Source organism: Anguilla anguilla, chromosome 2 (assembly GCF_013347855.1).
Source record: "Anguilla anguilla isolate fAngAng1 chromosome 2, fAngAng1.pri, whole genome shotgun sequence".
NCBI classification, from domain to species: Eukaryota; Metazoa; Chordata; class Actinopteri; order Anguilliformes; family Anguillidae; genus Anguilla; species Anguilla anguilla.
Genome location: NC_049202.1, coordinates 63,309,831 through 63,332,576, shown reverse-complemented (window position 1 = coordinate 63,332,576; position 22,746 = coordinate 63,309,831). Strand labels below are relative to the sequence as shown.

General features: G+C 38.7%; 2 gene segments (V, D, J or C); both read right to left on the bottom strand.

The window, feature by feature from the left end:
* Positions 1-1,529: 1,529 nt before the first annotated feature.
* Positions 1,530-22,746, bottom strand: part of LOC118220509 — a gene marked incomplete at its 3' end in the record, with an annotated part of 58,235 nt that continues 37,018 nt past the window's right edge. The window contains 1 exon segment of the V gene segment in view: positions 1,530-1,831. Coding sequence covers positions 1,530-1,831 — 302 coding nt within the window.
* LOC118220450 lies at positions 9,426-21,285 on the bottom strand. The segment is given in 8 exon segments: positions 9,426-9,968; positions 10,577-10,713; positions 12,503-12,817; positions 13,049-13,369; positions 13,879-14,193; positions 14,421-14,753; positions 15,844-16,149; positions 20,821-21,285. Coding segments are annotated over 7 exon segments (1,704 nt in total).

Below are 22,746 nucleotides of genomic sequence, written 5' to 3'. Positions count from 1 at the left end.
CTTAAACATCAATTTACAGTCTACTTTGCCTGTTTCATTAACATTATGATTTACAGCAATGAGACTGAATGGATGTGGCAATTGATGATTGTACTGTGAAGCCAGTCTACAAGGTTTGTCTGTTCAAAAAAATCCTGTGCAGGAACAGACAAGAAAAAAATAAATAAATAGTAAATATTATAATTTATTGAAATTTTAAACCAATGTCAGAAATTGAACTGTGGGTTGAATTCCAGCAATAGAAGGAATGCATTTTGTATATTTTACAAATATATTTGGGGCTATTAGAGACAATTTTACATGATTTTATGAAAAATGCTTATTTTTTTGTTTAAACTGTGCATGGTCAATCATTTAGTCATTATTGTGAGATGGACATTTTGTGTTCAGTGAAAGAATTGTAGTGTGCTTGCCAGAGCTGGTTTGGATTTAAACTCCATGAAATAAATCACTTTGAATTGTTTGTTTTCCAACATGGGAGGATGTAATGAAGCTATACATTTATTCCACAGCGCGATTTTATTACAGGACTTCAGAATATGATGTGAGAAATCAGAAATCTGACAATATGTGAAAAAATGTCCCTTTATTTCATATTGGGGATATATTACTGTATGTACATAATATATTCATGCAGGATTTACAGGAAATTTTAAATGTCCTTGTAAAAGTCCTTGAAATGACACTGAGAAAAGTCTATTTTTTTTGTTGTCACCTTGATCAGAATCCATATTGAATATTGGAATGCCAGAACACGGTTACAGCCTGCTGGTTTGTAGGTGACTCAAAAGGGTATTTGAAAGATGACCAAGCTTTACTAATCATTGTCAGGGTTCTGTGTCTTCCCCCTGTGTTGTTTCTCTGTTGGGCCGCCAGATGGCAGCACCTCGGTTTTGTGTTCTGTTAATTGTTTTATTGGTTCGCATTATCCTATTATTAGTTTCCACTTGTCTCGTGTTTCCCCTCCCTCTCTGTGCTTAATTGTTCATTGTGCCCTCCTGTGTCTCGTCTGCGTCTGTCTATTTAAGTCTCCCTCTCCCCGACTCAGGTGCTGGAATCTTTTGCTTTGTCTGGTTTGTACCTGGTTTGCACCTGGTTTGCTACTTGCTTGTTTGTTCCTGTTTCTGCCCGTTTTTCCCGTTTACCTGTTGTTTCCCTGCCTGCCCTGTTTTCCTTCGTTTTTGGGTTTTTGTTTTTTTTTGTTTTTTGTAAATTGTTTGAAGATTTTCGTTGTTTGTAAGTTTTGCCCTGCAAGTCCCTTTGTTCCCTGTTAGTTTATTAAAGTCTTGTTTTCCCCAGTTTTGGACTTGGTTTTACTCCGCGTTTGGGTCCATTCCCGCACCCACGCCTGACAATCATATGATAGTATAAATGAGAACAGAACACTTCAGAGATATTTAAAACAGGAACCCTGAGATTTACTTCATACAGCATAGTTCATTCCAGGGCTCTGTGCTGTAGCTCTGTGTGATAAAGGGGAAGAGGTTTTTGTGCAGCTCTCCCCTCACTCTCTCTCACTGTGGCACTCGGGCACAGTAATACAGAGCAGTGTCTCCAGTCTGCAGGCTGTTCCCCTGCAAAGTCACTGTGCTGCTGGAGGTGTCTCTGGTGATGGTGAACTTGTTCTTTAGTGAATCTTTATAGTGAGTGTTTCCACCCGACCCTATACCTCCCACCCACTCCAGAGCTTTCCCTGCAGGCTGGCGGCTCCAGTGTGTAGCGTAGTTGTCATCAGTCAGGGAATACCCAGAGACTTTACAGGAGATGGTCAGAGATTGTCCTGGTTTTACAACCATAAAGGCTGGTTGTGTGAGTTCAACACAGTGACCATCTGTGGAGACAGAAAAAAAAGATATTGTTGCATGCATCAAAAAGCAATGTAATTATGGAAACAAAACAAAAAAAAAAACTTTTTGATGTAATTTAAAATGAAAACATTTGGAAAATGTTGCATAATCATGTTTTTTAAATTAAAAATATGAATTCAGCCTGTTCACTTACAATATAAAGTCCCCAGAAACACTGCTAATTCTACAATAGCTCCCATTGTGACACACAGATCTTCCTCTCTGTCTTACAGGTGATGCTCCTGTGTTGGGAGGAGAATTCTCAGTGGCATTTATAGGAAATTCTGTGCACTGAATTTGTTTAAATCTCTAGAGGTTGGTGGAAGGAGAAAAACAAGATAAATTCAGAAGGGCAGAATATCCATTATGAGGAGCACTGCTGCCCCCTCCTGGAGCTGTGTGAAACAGAACACTGTTTCCACCAGCTTTGCTATGGAGTCAAGATCATAAACAATACTAATGGAGTAAATTCAGAATGAATGTTAACATAGTTAGCATTTTTATTCCAGTTCCAGTATTCCATGTAACAATTGTCAATGGTAATATGTACTAAAATTAAAAGTGGCATCACAGCAGTAAACACTCACAATTTACAGGCCAAGAGGGAGTTTCAATAGCCCAGTCAGGCAATGACTAAAGTTTGAACCAGGAACACTGAAAAAGTAGAGGAGTGTTTGTAACAGTTTTTGGATTTTTCCCATTTATTCAGAAAATATTTAGCCAAGCACTATGAAATTTGGCATTGACTACTGAAATTTAATGACTGAAATTTAATAACATTAATAACATAACAATTACAATCAAGGTACATGCAGTTCGATGTTGCATAATTGTAATAGATGTGCTGAATAATTGTAACAGTAAATGAAGATATTTGATAATGCACATACGCATGTTTTTGTGGCTCACAGTACTGTTAATCAAGGAGACACATTTCCAATGGTAACATGAGACCAGCCGCATCCTCAGATTATGAAGCATGGGGCTTTATTCATTAAAAAAAAGACTGCACATGAACATTGACGCACAAGCAACTTTGTGAGTTACTGTGAAGTGAATTGAAGGGAAGCTGCTTTTGTTTGTTTCTTAATCCAAATAGCAAACGAAATGGACCAATCTGGTCTGTGCTTATTAGAAATGCCTGTTTCTTTTCTATCAGTCACTCAGAGTATCCAGAACACGAGGCTATGCCAACACAGCAAGTTAATTAGCTGAACACATGTAACACGAAACACTGAACTAGCTTAATAAGTCAAACACATAGACGAGTATAATTAATTTATTTAATAAATATTGAACACCATTTAAAATGCCAGATGTTGCCCCAAAAGGACACTACATGTGCACTAGGTGGTTTAAAACACCATCTTGGGTTCCTGATTTCCAAATTTCTCTCCATGACCTCCCAGGGTACCATCCCTCTTGCTTTCACTTTAAATGGCATTCTGTAAACATGTAGCTTTAAAAAACACATTATTTGCTATAGCAACTAGAGGTGGCATAAATGTAACTGCTGTTATATTTATACAGAGGGGCCATTGTGTTTTTTTGGTCACTTAGCATCCAGTTCCTGCTATGATACACCTGTCTTTGAAAATCATACTAACATTTCAAAGACAGGTGCCTATTTTAAATGACTGACATGTCACTTCTTTTTTTATTGTTCTTTTTTTGTGCATCATTATTTGAAATAACAGCTTTTTATTTTCTGCAACGCAGAGTCTTGCCAGAAGCTACTGTGCCTGTATAGTAAATAATACTGCAGAGGTACACTGCAGATTTCTTCAATTATGTAATATAATAGTAGAGGATAGCATGATTTTTTTTTGTTTCCGAGGAAATTCACATAAACAAATATTACATCAGGTCATATTTGAAAAGTTCCTCATAAAATGTTTCAAAATTCCAGTGGGGATCTCTGCTCTCAATAGGTGTCCAAGGAGATATTGTGCGGAGCCAGCCTGGACAGGAAGTGAAAAGAGGCCAGGAGAGTCAGTGAAGCTGACCTGCACAGTCTCTGGCTTTAATCTCATTGGCTACTGCCTAGTGTGAGATTTATGAGGTCACACAACACACTGCGTTTAGAGCTGCCATTCATATTAAATACATAATTAAACTATAACCAATTTAAATGACTTCTGATTAAACTCAATTTATCCATCCGTCTTTACTGATTAACACTGTGAAGTAATGTCGATGGAAGCATTATTAATTCTCTACAACTTTCAATTGTCTTCCACAAGGGGGCAGCAGTGCTCGACATAATGGATATTCTGACCATCTGTATTCAACATTTCTTTTCTCCTACACAAATTCAGTCCACAGTATTTCCTGGAAAGGTCACAGGGAATATTGGCAATGAAAAGGTATGGCAATGAAAAGGTATTCCATCTTATTCAATATAAATTCATTCCTGTTTTATGCCATGTCATTTCTGCCATGTTTTTATTTTATCAAAAGTAAAACAAGTAAAATAATACATTTTATTCAGCGGTCAGGTCCCCCACCCCCTAATCAAGACAACTGAATATATTTTGTTTAAATGCACATTGTAATTTTACATGTCATATATTTACACATGTTGAAAGCATAACTTCTATAAACTAAGGACTGTACAGTTTGGCTTTGATGTGAGACTGTCACTTTTTAATGATCAGCTGCATGATCCACTAGATCTCATGTCCTTCACACTAGTAATATACTGATGTGTGACCAGAGTGAGTCTGAGCAGTGAGACTCGGTTCAGACATCATGCTTTAGAGGAGCAGGAATGAAGCACAGGAACATGGCAGCTGCTCTTTATAAAGTCATCATTTAAATGTTTTAACCCAGTAAATCCAGGGAGGAAGGGAAGATTACAAAACTTTTCATGCTGTATGTTCTTTGATATTATTGCTGTCCACAGCTGTGCAGACAGATTTTTATGATTCCACCTCATGTGAATGCAAATGATTGTTTACACCTGTGGGTCTTTTCCTAAACATGCCAATACCTCAGTCCATATAAAATATGCAATTTAATATGTGGAAGTGCTCAGATATAGAGAAGGTGTCTGTAAAATGATGAGGGAGCTTTGATTTAACTAGTACATGAAAGGGATATTCCATCCCTGTGAGTAAATATGACAAGCCAACCACCAGGCTTTAAAAAACTGAATATTCATGCTGAGTCTCCGCCCATTTAACGTGCCGCTCATCTCTGTTGTGCATCTCATTTGAATAAATTATTTCAAAGATGACAAGTCACAAAGTTATACAGCATTTAAGGGGAGGTGCCACTGGTGAATAGGTAAAGAAATGCTTTAGTTCTACCAGAACAAAATTTTACTAGTTGAATATAAAGTAAAATGCAAGGTATTTTTGTATTATTTTTTGCTATGAAGGTAAGCAAATTAGGTGAAACATTTGATAATTTGCATGTTATAGCAGTCACTTTTTTGATTCAGTAGATGAAGGATTATTTTTCTGTTTAAATGATAGATAACTAAATATTCAGTAATTTACGATGGCATTTGTCAAAATATAATTTCTTTACATAAATATTCAAAACCAATATCCACTTCCTGTTTATACTGATTTTCAGTGTAATACAACATAAAATGAAAATTTTAAAAGCTTCAGTAAGTTACCAGTTATTTCATTTTTTAAGTTGCATGTGAACTAAACTGTCTGGTATTTGGGGAATATGTCAAATTGAGAAATGAATGCTCAAGATAATTGCGTGCTTTGTGGACAGAATTAATGGCATTAAGGACATGGCTATTTAGCTTAGCAGTGCATTGTCAATTGTATTGTACTGTATGAGATATGATTGCAAAGGCATGTGTGAAAATGCAAATGTCTCATATCTTTGAAGAAAATAAGAAAGATAAGTTATTTAGCTTTCTGTTGTAATGAGATATGATGTAAAGGCAATATGTGTGAAAATGCTAATGTCTCATATCTTTGGTGGGTGGTAATAAATGAGAAATAAAGCAGATGAATTTCCCTCCCTGGGGCTGGTGGTCTGTGGTTTGGGCTCTTAGAGGATCCCCATAGAGAAACAGAGGAATGAGCTGCTGTACACAGACAGATTTTTATGGGAAGCGTTTCATAAGTTATTATTTACTCTTCCTGCTGCCCTTTGAGGAAACTGCAGGTTTTCTGTGTGAATAAAGCACAACAGCTTTAAGTCATTTTACAGGAGAGGAGCGTGTTTTTCTGCTATGTGATATTGAACAAACATCCCGCAATGAAGCAGAGTAACGTTAAAATGGAAACACCCAAACTCACTCGTAACACACACACACACACACACACACACACACACGTGCACGCCCCTCCAGTTCTGAGAAGTGCAGATATTTTCAGCCCATTGTTGCTCAAGCAGAACACACACCTGCTTTGCGCATCCCAGAATACCCACACAGGGGTTTCTGTGCATCGAAGAACAAACCACAGCAGCAGAGAATGCAAATGCAGAGCCGGGTGCAGCTGGCTGAGGCAGGGGAGGGGTTTCAGACTGGCAACCCACTGTGCCGCTGTTGTGACAACATGTAATTTACATATTCAATGTGTTTTTATTGTTCAATCAACCGCACAAATTGCAATAGATCCAGTCTATTGCAAGGACCTCTGCTCAGAACTTTATTCCACCGCCCTGACAGCACTATCACACACACAACATCACTCTGAATTGAGCTCCACACTATTACTGTAAGCACTAATTCACTCAGCCATGATCACTATTGCACTGAAACATGTCTCTACCCTGACACTTCACAGCAAACCTCTCTCTTGAGCACTACTACCCAGACTAAACGTGCCTGGCAGCCATGAAAACCACTTTACAATGCTGCCATGGCCTAATGCTACTCCGTACTACAGTACCTAGAACATGACTTCATACTCCAAACTGCACACTGCTGACCTGAACACTTCTGCTTTCATCTAGTTCCCCGAACAATAATTCCATCAACTGCCCTGAACACTTAAAAACAGCATCACGCTGCCACCTTGATCACTTCACATCAATACTTCCCTGAACACTTTTTCCCAATGAAAATCTATTAACTGTTTCCCTGAAGACTCTGCTGCTCGTTGTGATATTGTTCACAGGTGCCTGAGGGGCAGAGCAGAGGGTCGTTGGTGCAATTGGGAGCACCTGTGTTCAGGGCTCCCAGAGAGTTTAAGATGCCTGTCTCCAGTTTGAGGGAGAGCTCTCTCCCTACTGTTTGGTTTGTATTTTGGTGTTGGTTGTGTTTTTGGTTTTACACTACACAACATTGCTTCAGCATACCTTTCATACAGCCACTCACCTACGCTACTGAAAATGCTGACTTTCACACGGCATGTTTGTCTTGTTTTTGGGTATAATTAGGTTAGTTAGAATAAATGTGAACTTGCTTTTTAAATGCGTCAGTGTGCGTCTCCCTTTTTGTCATGGCCCTTGAGCCAGGTCCTGACAACTCCACATCGCCAAGTTGAAAATTAGTCATTATTAATAAAACCTTGCTACCATGTTAGGCCAGAAGTCTGTTTCTCTTTTGAGGAAGTGTGTGAAATGAAATGGCAGTTTGGGGGGCAGTTTCAAAAGCTGCAGGTGTGGAGACAGGGGACAGCACAGAGACTGAAACCGAGACTGAGGAGGAAACTGTTTTCACACATGGCTATTTTGGAACAACTGAAAGAGTAAAATTGTTCAGGGATTTACTCGAAAGTTAAATAAGTGACCTTTTTTACATACAGTGCTCATACCATGTCACTGCTGCTGCAGTATTCAGCATGTACATCTGTGTATGGCCATTCTCAGGCATATGCAAAGGTTAACTTCAATTCATCATTTCAGTAAAACAAATATATGAAATATATTTAATCAATTCACACTGAGGACACCATTTTAAAACACTTCACTGTATTTTGTGATTTTCTGTTATTTGTTCCGTTAACCCAAAAGGGACATACAAAATGTCTCTGATTCTGTATTCTTAACCTCACATTTGATGCAGTAAGATAATATAGCCGTATTAAAAAGGTTCTGGATGAAAATGCTGATGATTTTCCCATTTAGCATGACATAAAAAATTCTAAATGACTTATGTATGTAACCATAATGATACATACATAAGTCAGTTAGAATTTTTTATGTCATGGTAAATAGGAAAATCATTACATTACATTTTTGGTAGATTTTAGTGTTTTACCCTGGATGTAAAAATTATCAATGTACTCTAAATAAAAATCAAAGTAATAGATAAGCTAGCAGAGAATGGCATTTGGGAACCTTTATCAATACAATGATACAACTTTTATAAGAGCCAACAGGATTTAAACTGCCATTAAGGTATATTCCTCTTCAGCTAAATACATTTAAATTATAATAATTAATTTGAATAATATTAAAATTGAATATTATTTACACTGTTTAAAAAGTTAAATTCTTGATGATAAAATGGGAAAACCCATATGGCAGATGGGTGAATTTCAGTAAGCTGTGTCATTATTAATATATAAATTATTAATAAATAAAAAACATGTTTGTATTTTTTATGACTGGACATTTATTTATGTTTTTTTCATTACATTTCATGCATTTTACACAAATACCACATGTTAGCTGAGAGTGACACGCAATATGATGAGAGTGTTCAGGTTTGACTGTGAAGCCTTAGCTCTGCTGAACTCTGATATGCAGCTTTCACTCTGAGTCTGGTTAAATATACAGAGCACACCTCCCTCTGCAGCCCTGTACACTGCACTCAGGCCAGCTCTACATGTCAGAAACAGCATTTCAGACACTGAGAGATTTTTAAGGACCAACGCTTCTCTTTAATCTTTTAGAGCTTATGAAAATATTCACTAGCTTCCTGAGAAATATGATGTGACATACATGCCATTTGTGTGGCATGTATTTCAAATGGAAAGTCACTGGCTTATTTATTGTAAGAGGTAAAATCTCAAGACCAATAACACTGTAATTATTTATTATGATACGCTACTGCCGTGTGAAATGGAGGATGCGCACACAAGCCAGCACACACTCTCCTCCAAACCGTGCACTCCCATCTGCTGACCTCTTTCACTCTGCGGCCCCAGAGCTGCTCTCCTCTTTCACTCTGTGGCCCCAGAGCGGCTCTCCTCTTTCACTCTGTGGCCCCAGAGCGGCTCTGCTGAGCTCTTTCACTCTGTGGCCCCAGAGCGGCTCTGCTGAGCTCTTTCACTCTGTGGCCCCAGAGCGGCTCTGCTGACCTCTTTCACTCTGTGGCCCCAGAGCGGCTCTGCTGAGCTCTTTCACTCTGTGGCCCCAGAGCAGCTCTGCTGACCATCTTTCACTCTGTGGCCCCAGAGCGGCTCTGCTGAGCTCTTTCACTCTGTGGCCCCAGAGCGGCTCTGCTGAGCTCTTTCACTCTGTGGCCCCAGAGCGGCTCTGCTGACCTCTTTCACTCTGTGGCCCCAGAGCGGCTCTGCTGAGCTCTTTCACTCTGTGGCCCCAGAGCAGCTCTGCTGACCTCTTTCACTCTGTGGCCCCAGAGCGGCTCTGCTGAGCTTTTTCACTCTGTGGCCCCAGAGCAGCTCTCCTCTTTCACTCTGTGGCCCCAGAGCGGCTCTGCTGAGCTCTTTCACTCTGTGGCCCCAGAGCAGCTCTCCTCTTTCACTCTGTGGCCCCAGAGCAGCTCAGCTCTCAGTGGGACAGAAGAGTGCACTTCATGTGCAGCTGACACAGGCCGGCTCCAACAGTAGCAGCGCTGGAGTTCCAGTCATGGGTGTAGCGGAGAAATTTGCAGGCGGGATCCACCAGAGCTGTGCTTCTTTTTTGCTTAGTGGGTTGAGTACAGGACTGCCAACTAAAACCTTTCCTCCTAGGACTAAACTGCAGCCAATTATGTACTGCAATGTGGTCTGATGTCCATAGAAAACACTGGTATAAACAAGATTTATACAGACATTTCACTCATTACGTAATGAAAGAAATCTAAACATAGGCACAGTGGAGTAATGGAAAAAACAGAGAGATTCAACTCAAGAAAACATGACACAATCTTCTATACCACACACTCTTGACATGGAACTATCAATACATTCAAAAAATAAGCTTTCACCCCATCTTCCATGTGTTGCACTGTACAGTACATCACTGCTTCATCTGTAAGGAGAGAGGGAGAGAGAGCGAGAAAGAGAGAGAGAGGGAGAGATACACATTTAAAACAGGTTCTTAATCTCTTCTAAAATCTGTTTTCATATCCGCAACAGGGACAAAAATATCACCATTTAGCCACCACAACACAACGCAGTAACGTAAAACATTCTTACAAATAACTGGAATAACTACTATGGTGAAACTATCCCTTCTTTGACTAGAACTATCCATCATATAATATAATATAATATAATATAATATAATATAATATAATATAATATAATATAATATAATATAATATAATATAATATAATTACCCCATTACTCCTAGAATAATAAACTCAAAATAACTGAATTATTTCTTTAAAACAATGGTTATCACATGTTAGAAAAACACAAAATCCTGTATTTATACAGTATATCTCCCATGTATAACAACACAATCTCCCCTATTTAATTAGAATAATCATTTTTATGTACCTAGAGTAACCAACCCAACAAGAGTGGCATGATCATATTTGTCCTCTGGCCCATAATAGATAAAATGGAAGCACTGGAGAGATAGAGAAGGTTGTGCCTTTGCAGGCAAGTGTGAAACAGTACAGCTGCACTACCTTGATCAAACTGAGGAGGGTGCTGTAGATGAGAGTGCATAGGAAGAGGGTGATGAAGGAGGAGGTGGTGGACCACAGACTGCCAAGCTCATCTTCTTCCTCATCTTCCTCATTACAATTCAGAGCTGATACTGTTTCTGGAAAAGACAAAGTGGGGGAGAGAAAGTCTGTGTTTGTGTATGTGGAGGAGGGGATAGAGACTGTAACACCACACATTCTGTCCAAACTTTTTTGCAGCCTTCCACATATATCTGCTTTTTACACACTCTAAGCACCCAGGTCCGGTCCCCATAAACATGTTTCATGCTCTATAGCAGGTCTGACCTACTTTGGTCCAGAAATATGTCTGTATGATTTGTCAAATATACTTAACATACATATAAATATACTTATTTTCTTATCAGCCTCATGCACAGTGCACGACTTGAAGTAATAGAAATACCAAAGCTCTCCTGGGCAAGACACACCTTCTGTTCTGACAGAAACCGAGACACTTTACATCAGCCTGACAGAGACAAGAAACATAGAGCAGAATGTGCAAGCGTGCTTAAAATGATGACAAATAAAGTATCTTAAGAGCCCAAACTAGTTCATATTGTTCCCATTATTTGATAATTCTGTACTCTCAACTATTTTAATTGTAATTAGGCATATTGTGTGATATTTGAATGACTTATTGTATCACTTGAAAAGGTCAAATAACTATTATTAAATTTAATTTTCAATCAAAATATTTTGAAATGCTGCCACATGCACTGGTGTGGTTTTGCTGTGCATGTGAAATGAATTTGAAAAATTAAAAATAAACATTGATGGCAGTGTGTCAATTATATTAACTTGAGCTGCTACAATATTTACGCAAATGTTCATTCTTTTAAATTAAATATAATGAGGTGTGAGTTCATTTGTAATGAGTTAGAATATGATTGGAGATTTGTGGCAGAGACATAACTGCATATTTTCCAGAAGATTACCTGCCCTGCATGAGAACCTCCCATTGTCAAGACAAGGGTGAACAAGACCAGTATTACACTGAGATGAGTTTGTGCTGCTTGTCGGTAGTTTAGCTTGATGATGTTCCTTGGGTGAATAGTACAATCTTGTAAAGTTAAACCAAAGACAGGATCCAGTGATAATCTATTTTCTTGTCACATGCAGTCCAGATAGCACCTGTCATAGGCAGGTTCTTATGTAGATATCAGGAGTCCATGGTCCTGATTCTTAAAGGAGGAATGCCCAACAATACTCAAATGCACTAATATTTATTTATATTTTCACACCCTTCCTGCAAGTTGCATTAATATGAGCACACAATGACCAAGACGGTGACTACAAGAACATCTACAGCAGCAAACAACAGGAGCAAACAAATTGCACGACAGCACAGTACAAAAAGTCATACACGTTTTTACATGAAACAGTGACAGCAAAAAAACAAAATTATTTAAAATATTTGCAAATATCGTATTTTGTTACTGTTCTATTTTTGTCAATTACTATCCTGTACTATGTCATGTTTTTAATGTTTTGTGTGGACCTCAGGAAGTGTAATTGCCGCACGTGCAACAGCTAATGGGGATACAAGCAAAACAAACAAACAAAATGAACAAACAGACAAAGAGAAGCTACCACACATGACAGGAAACATCAGGTAATGGAGGGTGTCAGTTACCCCAGGTGAACAAGAACCACACATATCCACCACCTGGCAATCCTACAGACAATAGTGACCAATCACATCACGGTACAAGATGGTGCTAAACACTGATGTCCCAGCACTTTGTTATGCTGTGCATACAGGGCTGTAGCACCACTGTAATTACTGAACATTAGACTGTGTGCATGAGGCCAGTGTGCAGTCATTGTGGGTTTTATTCACCGAGGGCATTCTATGTGTGGAGATTTAGTCGCATTCAATGGAATTACCAGTTGCTCTGGACACAGATTTTATGATAGGGGCTGCTCCATTGTCCACAGAAACGTGCTTCACATTGCAGGCGACTTTGGACTGGGACTTCCACTCCGCTGTCGAGACATTGAAAAAACTTGTGACAGAGAAGCCGTCGTTTTTGCTCTCCACAGGCTCACTGGTGATGCCCTCTTCATAGGATCCATCATCCACTCTCCACATGACGAACACATCCCGGGGAGAGAAGCCCGTCACTACACAGACCAGAGAGACAAACTCACTGCCGTCCTCTTCTGAGGGTGTGTTTATAACCACCTTGGGAGCTTTTAACCCTGTAAAACACAGTTACAAACCAAGATTAACACTGAACGTTCACAATGGAAACAACCTGATTACATTCTCTGTCTGTAGCATATTTTACAGGGAACTTATTATACTCTGTATTTAAACCCATATTATTTTAAACAATAACAGTACTGAACAGTGTCATTTGAAAAAAATTAAAGTGACATTGTTTGCCACATGTGTTCCAGACTGTTTTATCTTTCTTGTGTGAAACATACCGCTGGTGTTCCGGCTGAAAGATTTTGTGATGGCCGGCTTATCGCTGTTCTGCTGTTGGACAGAGCACTGAACATTTTGCTCGGTGAACCAGCGTTCCTGTCCCAGAGTCAGAGTGCTGGTCTTCCTGAACACATGTCCGTGCGGAGTGATCTGACTCTCTTTGCTCGAGGTGCCAGTTCCACTCGGTGTCCAGGTAACGCTGGCTCCCTCCACTGCTGCCCTCTCTTCCCCAGTGATAACGCAGTCCAGCACAGCCTGGTTATTAACAAACAATTCTCTCGCCTTTGGGGGATTCAGGGTCACCTCCAGACAGGGTGGGTCTGTTTAATGGCAGGGAAAGAGAGAGCTGCCGTCAATGTTTGCAGGGCACTCTGATCTTATGGGTAAACAGCAAGCTAAGGCTGGCTCAGTTACTATCCATATCAAACTCTGTGCTCTCAGAATACAGAATCATAAAATTCAGAAAATCACTGCAATGTTAAAATCTGTGTACTGGATAAGGTATATTCCAAATGCTAAAACTTTATTGTATGCCTCTAAATTAACAACAGGTAATGGAGGATGTCAGTTACCCCAGGTGAACAAGAACCACACATATCCACCACCTGGCAATCCTACAGACAATAGTGACCAATCACATCACGATACAAAATGGTGCTAAACACTGATGTCCCAACACTTTGTTATTCTGTGTATACAGGGCTGTAGCACCACTGTAATTACTGAACATTAGACAGTGTGCATGAGGCCAGTGTGAAGTCGTTGTGTTTTTTTTTCACAGAGGGCATTCTATGTGTGGAGATTTAGTAGTCGCATTCAATGTAATTACCAGTTGCTCTGGACACAGATTTTGTGGTAGCGACTGCTCCATTGGACACAGAAACATGCTTCACATTGCAGGTGACTTTGGACCGGGACTTCCACTTCGCTGTCGGGACTTCTAAAAGACTTGTGACAGAGAAGGTGCCAGTTTTGCTCTCCACAGGCTCACTGGTGATGCCCTCTTCATAGGATCCATCATCCACTGTCCACATGACGAACACGTCCCGGGGAGAGAAGCCCGTCACTACACAGACCAGGGAAACAAACTTGCTGCCATCCTCTTCTGAGGGTGTGTTTATAACCACTTTGGGAGCTTTTAACCCTGTAAAACACAGTTACAAACCAAGATTAACACTGAACGTTCACAATGGAAACAACCTGATGACATTCTCTGTCTGTAGCATATTTTAAAAGGAACTTATTATACTCTTTATTTAATCCCATATTACTTTAAACAATAACAGTACTGAACAGTGTCATTTGAAAAATATTAAAGTCACATCGTTTGCCACAGGTGTTCCAGATTGTTTTATCTTGTGTGAAACATACCACTGTTGTTCCGGCTGAAAGATTTTTTGATGGCCGGCTTTTTGCTGTTCTGCTGTTGGACAGAGCACTGAACATTTTGCTCGGTGAACCAGCGTGCCTGTCCCAGAGTCAGAGTGCTGGTCTTCCTGAACACATGTCCGTCCTTTGTGATCTGACCCTCATTGATCGAGGTGCCTGTTCCACTCGGTGTCCAGGTAACGCTGGCTCCCTCCACTGCTGCCTTCTCTCCCCCAGTGATGACGCAGTCCAGCACAGCCCGGTTATTTACAAACAATTCGCTCATCTTTGGGGGCTTCAGGGTCACCTCCAGACAGGGTTTTTCTGAGGACTGTTCTGTTTCATTGGCAGGAAAGGAGAGCTGCTGTCAATGTTTGCAGGACACTCTGATCTTATGGGAAAACAGCAAGCTAAGGCTGGCTCAGTTACTATCCATATCAAACTCTGTGCTCTCTGAATACAAAATCATAAAATCCAGAAAATCACTGCAATATTACAGTTTTTTTTTATTGCTAAGACACATTTAATGAAACAATTCCCCTTTTTCTCAGAACTATTAACACAATCCCAAAACCAAACTCAAATTATCTTCTCAAAAACATATACTCTTTCATCAAAATTAAACTTTGCCTTCAAATGGCACACACAAGCCATAGAAAACACAGACAATGTAGATTACCCATAACACACCAGTGAGATAAATTAAAAGCACTACTGCAAAAACCTTTTATAGCAGTGCGTCAGGAGTTATTTATTTTCTCCTGGTTATTCTACTTATTTTATGGTTTTCAGATTTTGATCTTTGCAATGTTACACTACTAACAAATGAGGGAGTGTGCAAATTTCCCAATATTTTACTGTATTTGTAGTACTGAAAAGTGATGCTGAGTGAAAAGTACTGTATAGTACAGTTTTTCTCGATTGCTAACACACTAAAACTGGTTCTTTTAGCAAAAACTCCCAAATTATTACTTCAGTTCTCAGAGGACCAACACATCTCTCAAAACTATAAACACTTTTCACTTGTTTTAACACATGCTGCAAATTGTTAAACTTTTTCTGCAAATCTCTACAAACAAATGCTCTCATGAATCACTGGTTACACACTGTGCTCATGCAACAAACACTAGTAGTCAAAACAGTTAACTCAAGTCATCACAACCTAAACCCAGGTAACACACCTTTCTCTAGGTGCAAACACTTGGCAGCAAAATTGTTTACACACCGGTCACAATCTCTGGATGAGTAAATAGGGCCACAGTTTGCATCTGTATGCTTTTGAACAAAGGCTCCAGCACCCCCCGCAACCCTGCTCAGGATAAGCGGGTATAGATAATGGATAGATGGATGGATACAGTAGGGCAGTAGAAAGACACCTTTCATATTGTGAAATTAGCTCAAAATTAAAACACCGAATATGGCATACCTGCTTTCTGGAAACTCACTTCCATGTTCTTATTCAGTGACAAATGATTCACGGAGCAACTGTAGGACTCCCGCTCTGCCGCTTTTACACTGACATGACTGACGCTTGTGTAGGAATCTGGCCTACTGCTCTGCACTGCTGGGTACTGAGTGAACTCAGTCACGGCCATTCCACTGTTCTTCCACTGGAAGGTCACAGAAGAAGCAGGCGAAAAATCACGGGCGATGCAGGCCAGGGTCAGGTGATCGGATCCTTTAGGCCCGCATGCCATTAAAGGCAAGAGGAAGGTTGGTGCAGTTGGTGTGGCTGAAAAGCAAAATATTTTTTAAATTTTTTTATTTGGGGGGTGGGCTTCCCTGAAACCAAACATATGGCCTGTGGGATTAATTAAAATCAATCTCGTCTAACAGTTTAAAAATGATGCTGTGTGTATCCTAACCTAGCCTACTATTGGCCTTATTGTGACAGAAGTCATCAGCAGCATCGCAGTTTACATAAATAATTCAACGTATAACCTAATCTCATAAAAAACACGTTTTCAATGTACAAAAATGCCAAGTTACTCAAAAGTATTGATATCAAAATGACGCCAAGTTACGGTACTACAGACAATATAGGCTATCTTGCCTCACCAAAATTACATAAGATGTATTTCAAAGCAATGCTACCCAATATTTCCTCAATTCTTTCAAGTCACTTGGCCCTGTGTGTATAAGCATGCACTACATGGACAGGCCAAATATATGTGTGGATGGCTCTCTCACAGTCAAGATTGATTGAATAGGCGTGTATATGTCCAATTTGTATTGGTATGTATGTATTTCGCTGCCCAGCCTTTCTGTTGTGTGAATGATAGTATGTTTCTTGGTATAAGTCTGTGTTCGTAAATGTGAATGTAACATGCTGCCAGGAAAATGTCCCCATGGGGATAAAGAAGTTCTCTATGTATGTATGCACAATATGTATTTTACATGCAGTATTTATTGTACGTAGCAAATATACAATAACTTGTACATGTACTCAAATTCAGTTCAGAAGCAAGTATAAACATGTTTTCTGGAGAAATATGCTTCCTGTAGTTACTCAGCAGCAGTTTTGTACATGAATTTCAATGTGTTCCATGAGGCAATTCGAAATATTTGACTCTTTGATCTGACACAAAGTTTGCATGATATTGTAAAATGGTAAGATTACAAAACACAGGGCCATGTGACTTGAAAGAATTGAGGAAATATTGGGTAGCATTGCTTTGAAATACATCTTATGTCATTTCGGTGAGGCAAGATAGCCTATATTGTCTGTAGTACCGTAACTTGGCGTCATTTTGATATCAATACTTTTGAGTAACTTGGCATTTTTATACGTTGAAAAGTGTTTTATTATGAGAGTGAGAAATGCGAAGTGACCCTGTAAGAAACGGTTGTGGATTATGGCTATCCTTGTGCGAATTTGTACAGTCTGATGAGCGTGTACTGTTTAGCAGTTTCGGTTTGCTATATATGTAAAACAGTGGCTGTGACAAAGGGTGCGGAGGCGTAAGTGTAAATGCAACAGAAACGCAGGTGAAATATGGCCAGTATATGTACTGACGGATTTGACGGCCATCCAACGAGCCTTGATTGAGAAAAGAATCAGCAAGCACGTAGAATTAGAGCTGCCTAGGTCGCAACTTGTGTACCCCTTGTCTGTTATTTCGTGGAGATGCACTTTTAGTGTTTGTAAGGTTTATAAGGCATTTTGATAGGCTTATCTGCAGGTGGGAATCCTGTTCGCTGTTTTGCTAAGCTAGAACCGGAAAACTTGATAGTGGAGAATAGGAGCAGACGCATATGTCCCAGCAGGCTTTGCATATGAGAAAATAACAACAGTGTGAGAGAAATTAGGACGAAATGATGAAATTGCATAGTTGAAACAATATGTTTTTAGCAGAATGGGCATGTAGGTGAAGGTTGACATGATGACAGACTATAGTGCGGAGTAAATAAAGTGACCATGAGCGAGATTAGTTTCCTTATGGAATGGTATATATAATAGTCGGTATAAAGCTTTAGCTGTTAAAGTGGAGGGTTAAGTAATGTGTGAAATCTATTGCAATAATGTGCTTTTCTCATGTTCAGTATTAGTAGTTATACTTATATGTGAGTCATGATTTTAAATGTAATGTTTTAATGGGGAGTTGCAGAACGTACATACGTAGTAATTGGTTGTATGTGGCTAGATAGAGAGCAGGGCAAGGTAACATGAATGTAGAAACGTGGCGTTTGCTGATAAGAAGGTTTTGTACGGTAGCCAAGTGAAGAAATATAGTTAGTAGAAATGGCACACTGGTGAACTGGTGTAACTTTTTAATAAAATGAATACATTTGCCGTCATGAAATGCATATGGGTGGCCGTGAGTGAGTTTTGGTAAAGAAAATATAAAAGCGTAAGAAAACGTTAGTGTAAAAGAGGAAATTATCTGCCTGAGGGCGAGGCGGGATTCAATCCTTACCAGTCTGTGACTTTGTTAGTGCAGCACCATGACATAGCTATGGAATGCGTGAAATATCATTAGCAAACCTGTCCGTGGTTTTAAAGAAGAACACATTTTAATTTTATTTTTAAAGCCACGTTGTGTGTCGCGTTGAGTTCATTTTAAACTATTTCGCTAATCAGCTTAATCTAATGATACCCTTTCGGCGTTGATTTCAGTTAAGAACAGCTGTGTGACACCAGACAAAATGATAAAACACGAAATGAAGTGAAAATGAAATGAAACCTTATTATCCAGAAACTACAATTTTACCGAGTGTGATGCAGTTTTAAAATTTGTTCAAGGGGACATATTAACCCTCCTGTTCTGTTCAATTTTTAGGTACAGCAAAAATGTTCCCGGGTCAATCCCCATACAGGGGGGGTTTGCAAATACATGAAATGAACCATTTTCATTTAAAATGTTGATTACACTAATTAAGGCCAGTAGAAGAAGTTTCATACTGAAAAAATAATTTTAAGTATTTTTCCTAGATTTTCAAACTTTAAAAAATTTGACCCGCAACATAACAGGAGGGTTAACAAGGAGATTATTGTACAAAAGTAGCATAAAATAATTCGTTAATAGGCCCATTGGCCTACTGTAGTCAATGTCTACTTTTAAAAGTATGTTCGGGGCGACATTTCGCGCAAACTTTCCTAGTAGCGGTATGTTGGCCAAAACAATTACATAATAAAATTGTAATGGTAAAATGTTAGTTTGAAGAGCTATAAATTGAATTATCAATGTTAAAAAGGCGTATTTAATTCAGCCAGTTAAAGGCTCAGGCTTGCATGAACTTTTAAAATGCACTTTCCCATAATATGCTACAAGGTTGTCCCATTTTTTTCATTTCAACTTTATTTAAGACTCAAAAAAAGAGGTCCATAACAGGTAAAATAGAAATTTCTTGACGCCTTCTTGGATAATGAAAATAAGACCCTTCAGTCTGAAATGATGACGATGGACATGATCATGTCGTATTTCAATTGTTTTTTTATCTACTGCGCGGCGTTAAAAAATTGCATCCACTATAGTTTACCATTGTCTTGTAGCCGAAGTATTGATTTCCACGCAGTTCGGGAACCTAACCGTAAACAACAACTGCAACGTATCGGTGTATCAAATATAGTAGGCAAAGTAATCGAAAGCATGAATTAATGACCTAAGTAGGCAACGATTTGTCTTCATAAAAAATATAGTGAAAAGTGAAAATGTTCTGGTTTAGAATCGGTTATAAAAAATATTTTAAAGAGCTGTCTTGTGCTCCATATCCATCAGAACTAGCTACTTCAGTTCGAATGCCCAGTAGGAGAAAGCCGTTCTGTTGCGGTGGTCTGTCTGGCGCAGCGAACCTGGTTTAGCAACCGAAATGCTGCTGTAAATTGGACATTTCGTATACGGTGATGTTTTGTCCAATGGTTTCTCTGTGTTCTTGAAATGGTTTCTTAAATATAAACAGCTAATATTATTAGGGCGTTCATGAATAATTCAAAGCTATGACTATTTATCAATTGCATACATACATACATACATACATACATACATACATATACAGACATACATACATACATCTGTACAGCTCGAAATTATGTCGCACAAAATTCAGCTACATTTTATAGGAACTAGATGCAGTGTCCCTTTTGCAACTTTTGGTACATTAAACCCAGCTCTGTTTTTTTCGTGTCCATAGTCTGTTTTCGACTAAAGAAAACCTATAGTATATTTGCAGAACAGATATATTTTTTAAACCCGAAAAGCCGCATACTTACCTGATCGTCCCAGTCGTTAGCAACGCGAAGGTATATATGCATCTCTGGGCTCGACAATATTTCTCCTCATATTTACACTTACACATTTATACATTTACCTTAAAATGAAACAAATCTTTTGCAAAGAAAATTACTGTTGCAAATATGTCAATTCTCCTTTCCATGGAATTTACTGAATAAAGGAAATATACTGGCATATATTATATTCTTCGCTGCTGTCCTAATATGCCTTTCAACAAAAATGGCTCAAAATGCATTGTATTATATTTGAAATGTATGCTTCATAAATAACTTTCTGAACGGTATAAGGCACCAAATAAATTTATCATAAATGCTAATGCACTTTTATTTTTAATGCTGTCCTTTTTCTGAAGTCAGAAAACAGATGGGATGGAATCATATTTGTTTAGTTAACTTAAAAATGAAACCCACTGTACTAAAACAAACACATTTAATCTACCAACACCTCAGGAATATTTCACTAAATACACACAGATAAATTATGGCATCAGAACTTTCTTTTGGAACTCAGCAGGAACAGAGAACCATGGTCTTGTAATTCTCACATATAAACACAATGTAAAATCAAAGTCTTAAAGGTTCAGTAGCCCTACCATGGCTGAAGGTTTTAGTTCTAAATTTAAAAAGAAAGAAATACGTAAAATTCAGTATAAAGAATTAAAAAGGACTTACCAATGGTGACTTGGGTGCCTTTACTCCAGTAGTCAAACCTATCACAGTGCTATATTTCATGGAACTGACTGCACAAAAACCTGTCCTTTCTCAGGATTGCTTCAAATGTGCATTTTGAACCACCTGTAGAACTCCAAACTCTGTCAAACTCCTCAACAGTGTAAAATCCAATATGACGCATCATATTTTATATCTATGATTAAATTGGTATGGATATAATAACTAACACAGTCATAATTATCGCACTGTGTCTTGTTGAGTATCAGTGCAGGTATCCATTACAATTGTATTCCAGATCTTGTTCATTTATGTGATAATGAAGATATTCACAGTGTAATTTGCCTGTGTGATGTGCAACACACAGGAACACACTGCAGTGATGTTTGTGCAGATTCTTCATTTTTAGTTTAACATAAATAACACACTTTCTGAGAGATGAGGTTTTTGTACAGCGTTTAACTACAGTGCCACCCCACCTCACGTGTACACAGTGATCTACACTACAGCAAAAACCTACTGCCCTTTCACATAGCACTTCTTCTGTATTTATCTGCAGTGTCAGGTGATTACCAGCACAAACTATAATAATTCATATTTATTTTGAAAACAGAATTTTGCAGTCATAGTAAATTTAGGAACAACAAAGTTTAAACTTTACCAAACAATTTTACAGATATTTTTACAGGGGCCTGGTTGGTTTAAATATTTCACAAATATTACAGATTCAAAAAAGCATTATGTAAATTATAGTAGTTTTTTCTAATGAATAATACTTCAGTGTCTTTCAAAAATATCGTTTTAAAATGTTCATTAAATTTCAATTGACCCAAACATGTATTGAAAAATTATGATTAATCAGCATTGTTGTGGGTTCACATAATTACTCCAAAATGAATCCAACTAATTTATTAAAGGGTGGTGTGAATTTATATTGAATCATTTTCGTTATTGCTATTCAAAATATTTCTTAGTCTTATTATAAAACATGAAAATCATACTACACATTCAGCAATCAATGCCCATTCCCATTTCTGAGATTTTCTTCTTAGAATCTAAACATCCAACCTTTATTTTAACATCAATCCCAGAAAAAAAAAGTCCTACAACAAATTAAATCTACACTGAACAAAAATATAAATGCAATCCATTTCGAAGATTATATTGAGTTCAAAGGTAATAAACCTATTTTAGTTGACTGATTTACATTCATTAGCACTTATCTATTGATTTCATGTGATTGGGGATACAGATATGCATTTGTTAGTCACAGATTCCCCAAAAAAGAAGTTACCATGAAACAAACAGAATACTGATCAGTATCTTGTGTGACCACCATTTGCCTCATGCAAGGCAACACATTTCCTTTGCATTGAATTGATCAAATTGTTGATTGTAGCCTGTGGAATATTGTCCCACTCCTCTTCAATAGCTGTATGGAGTTGTTCGATATTGGTGGGAACTGGAACACGCTGTCGTATGCGCCAGTCCAGAGCATCCCAAACATGCTCAATGGGTGACATGTCTGGAAGAACTGGGACATTTTCAGCTTCGAGGAATTGTATACAAATCCTTGCAACCTTGGGCCGCGCATGGTCATGCTGAAACATGAGGTGATGGCGGTGGATGAATGGCACAGCAATGGGCCTCAGGATCTCATCACGATATCTCTGCATTCAGATTGCCATGGATAAAATGCACTTGAGTTCTCTGCCCATAGGATATGCCTGCCCATACCAACACCCCACCACCACCATGGGCCACTCTGCTCACATCGTTGACATCAGCAAACCGCTCACCCACCCAACGCCATACACACTCCCTGCCATCTGCCCTGTACAGCTGTGATTCATCCGTGAAGAGGACCGTTCTTCAGCGTGCCAGTGGCCAGCGAAGGTGAGCTCTTGCCCACTCACATCAATTGTGCTC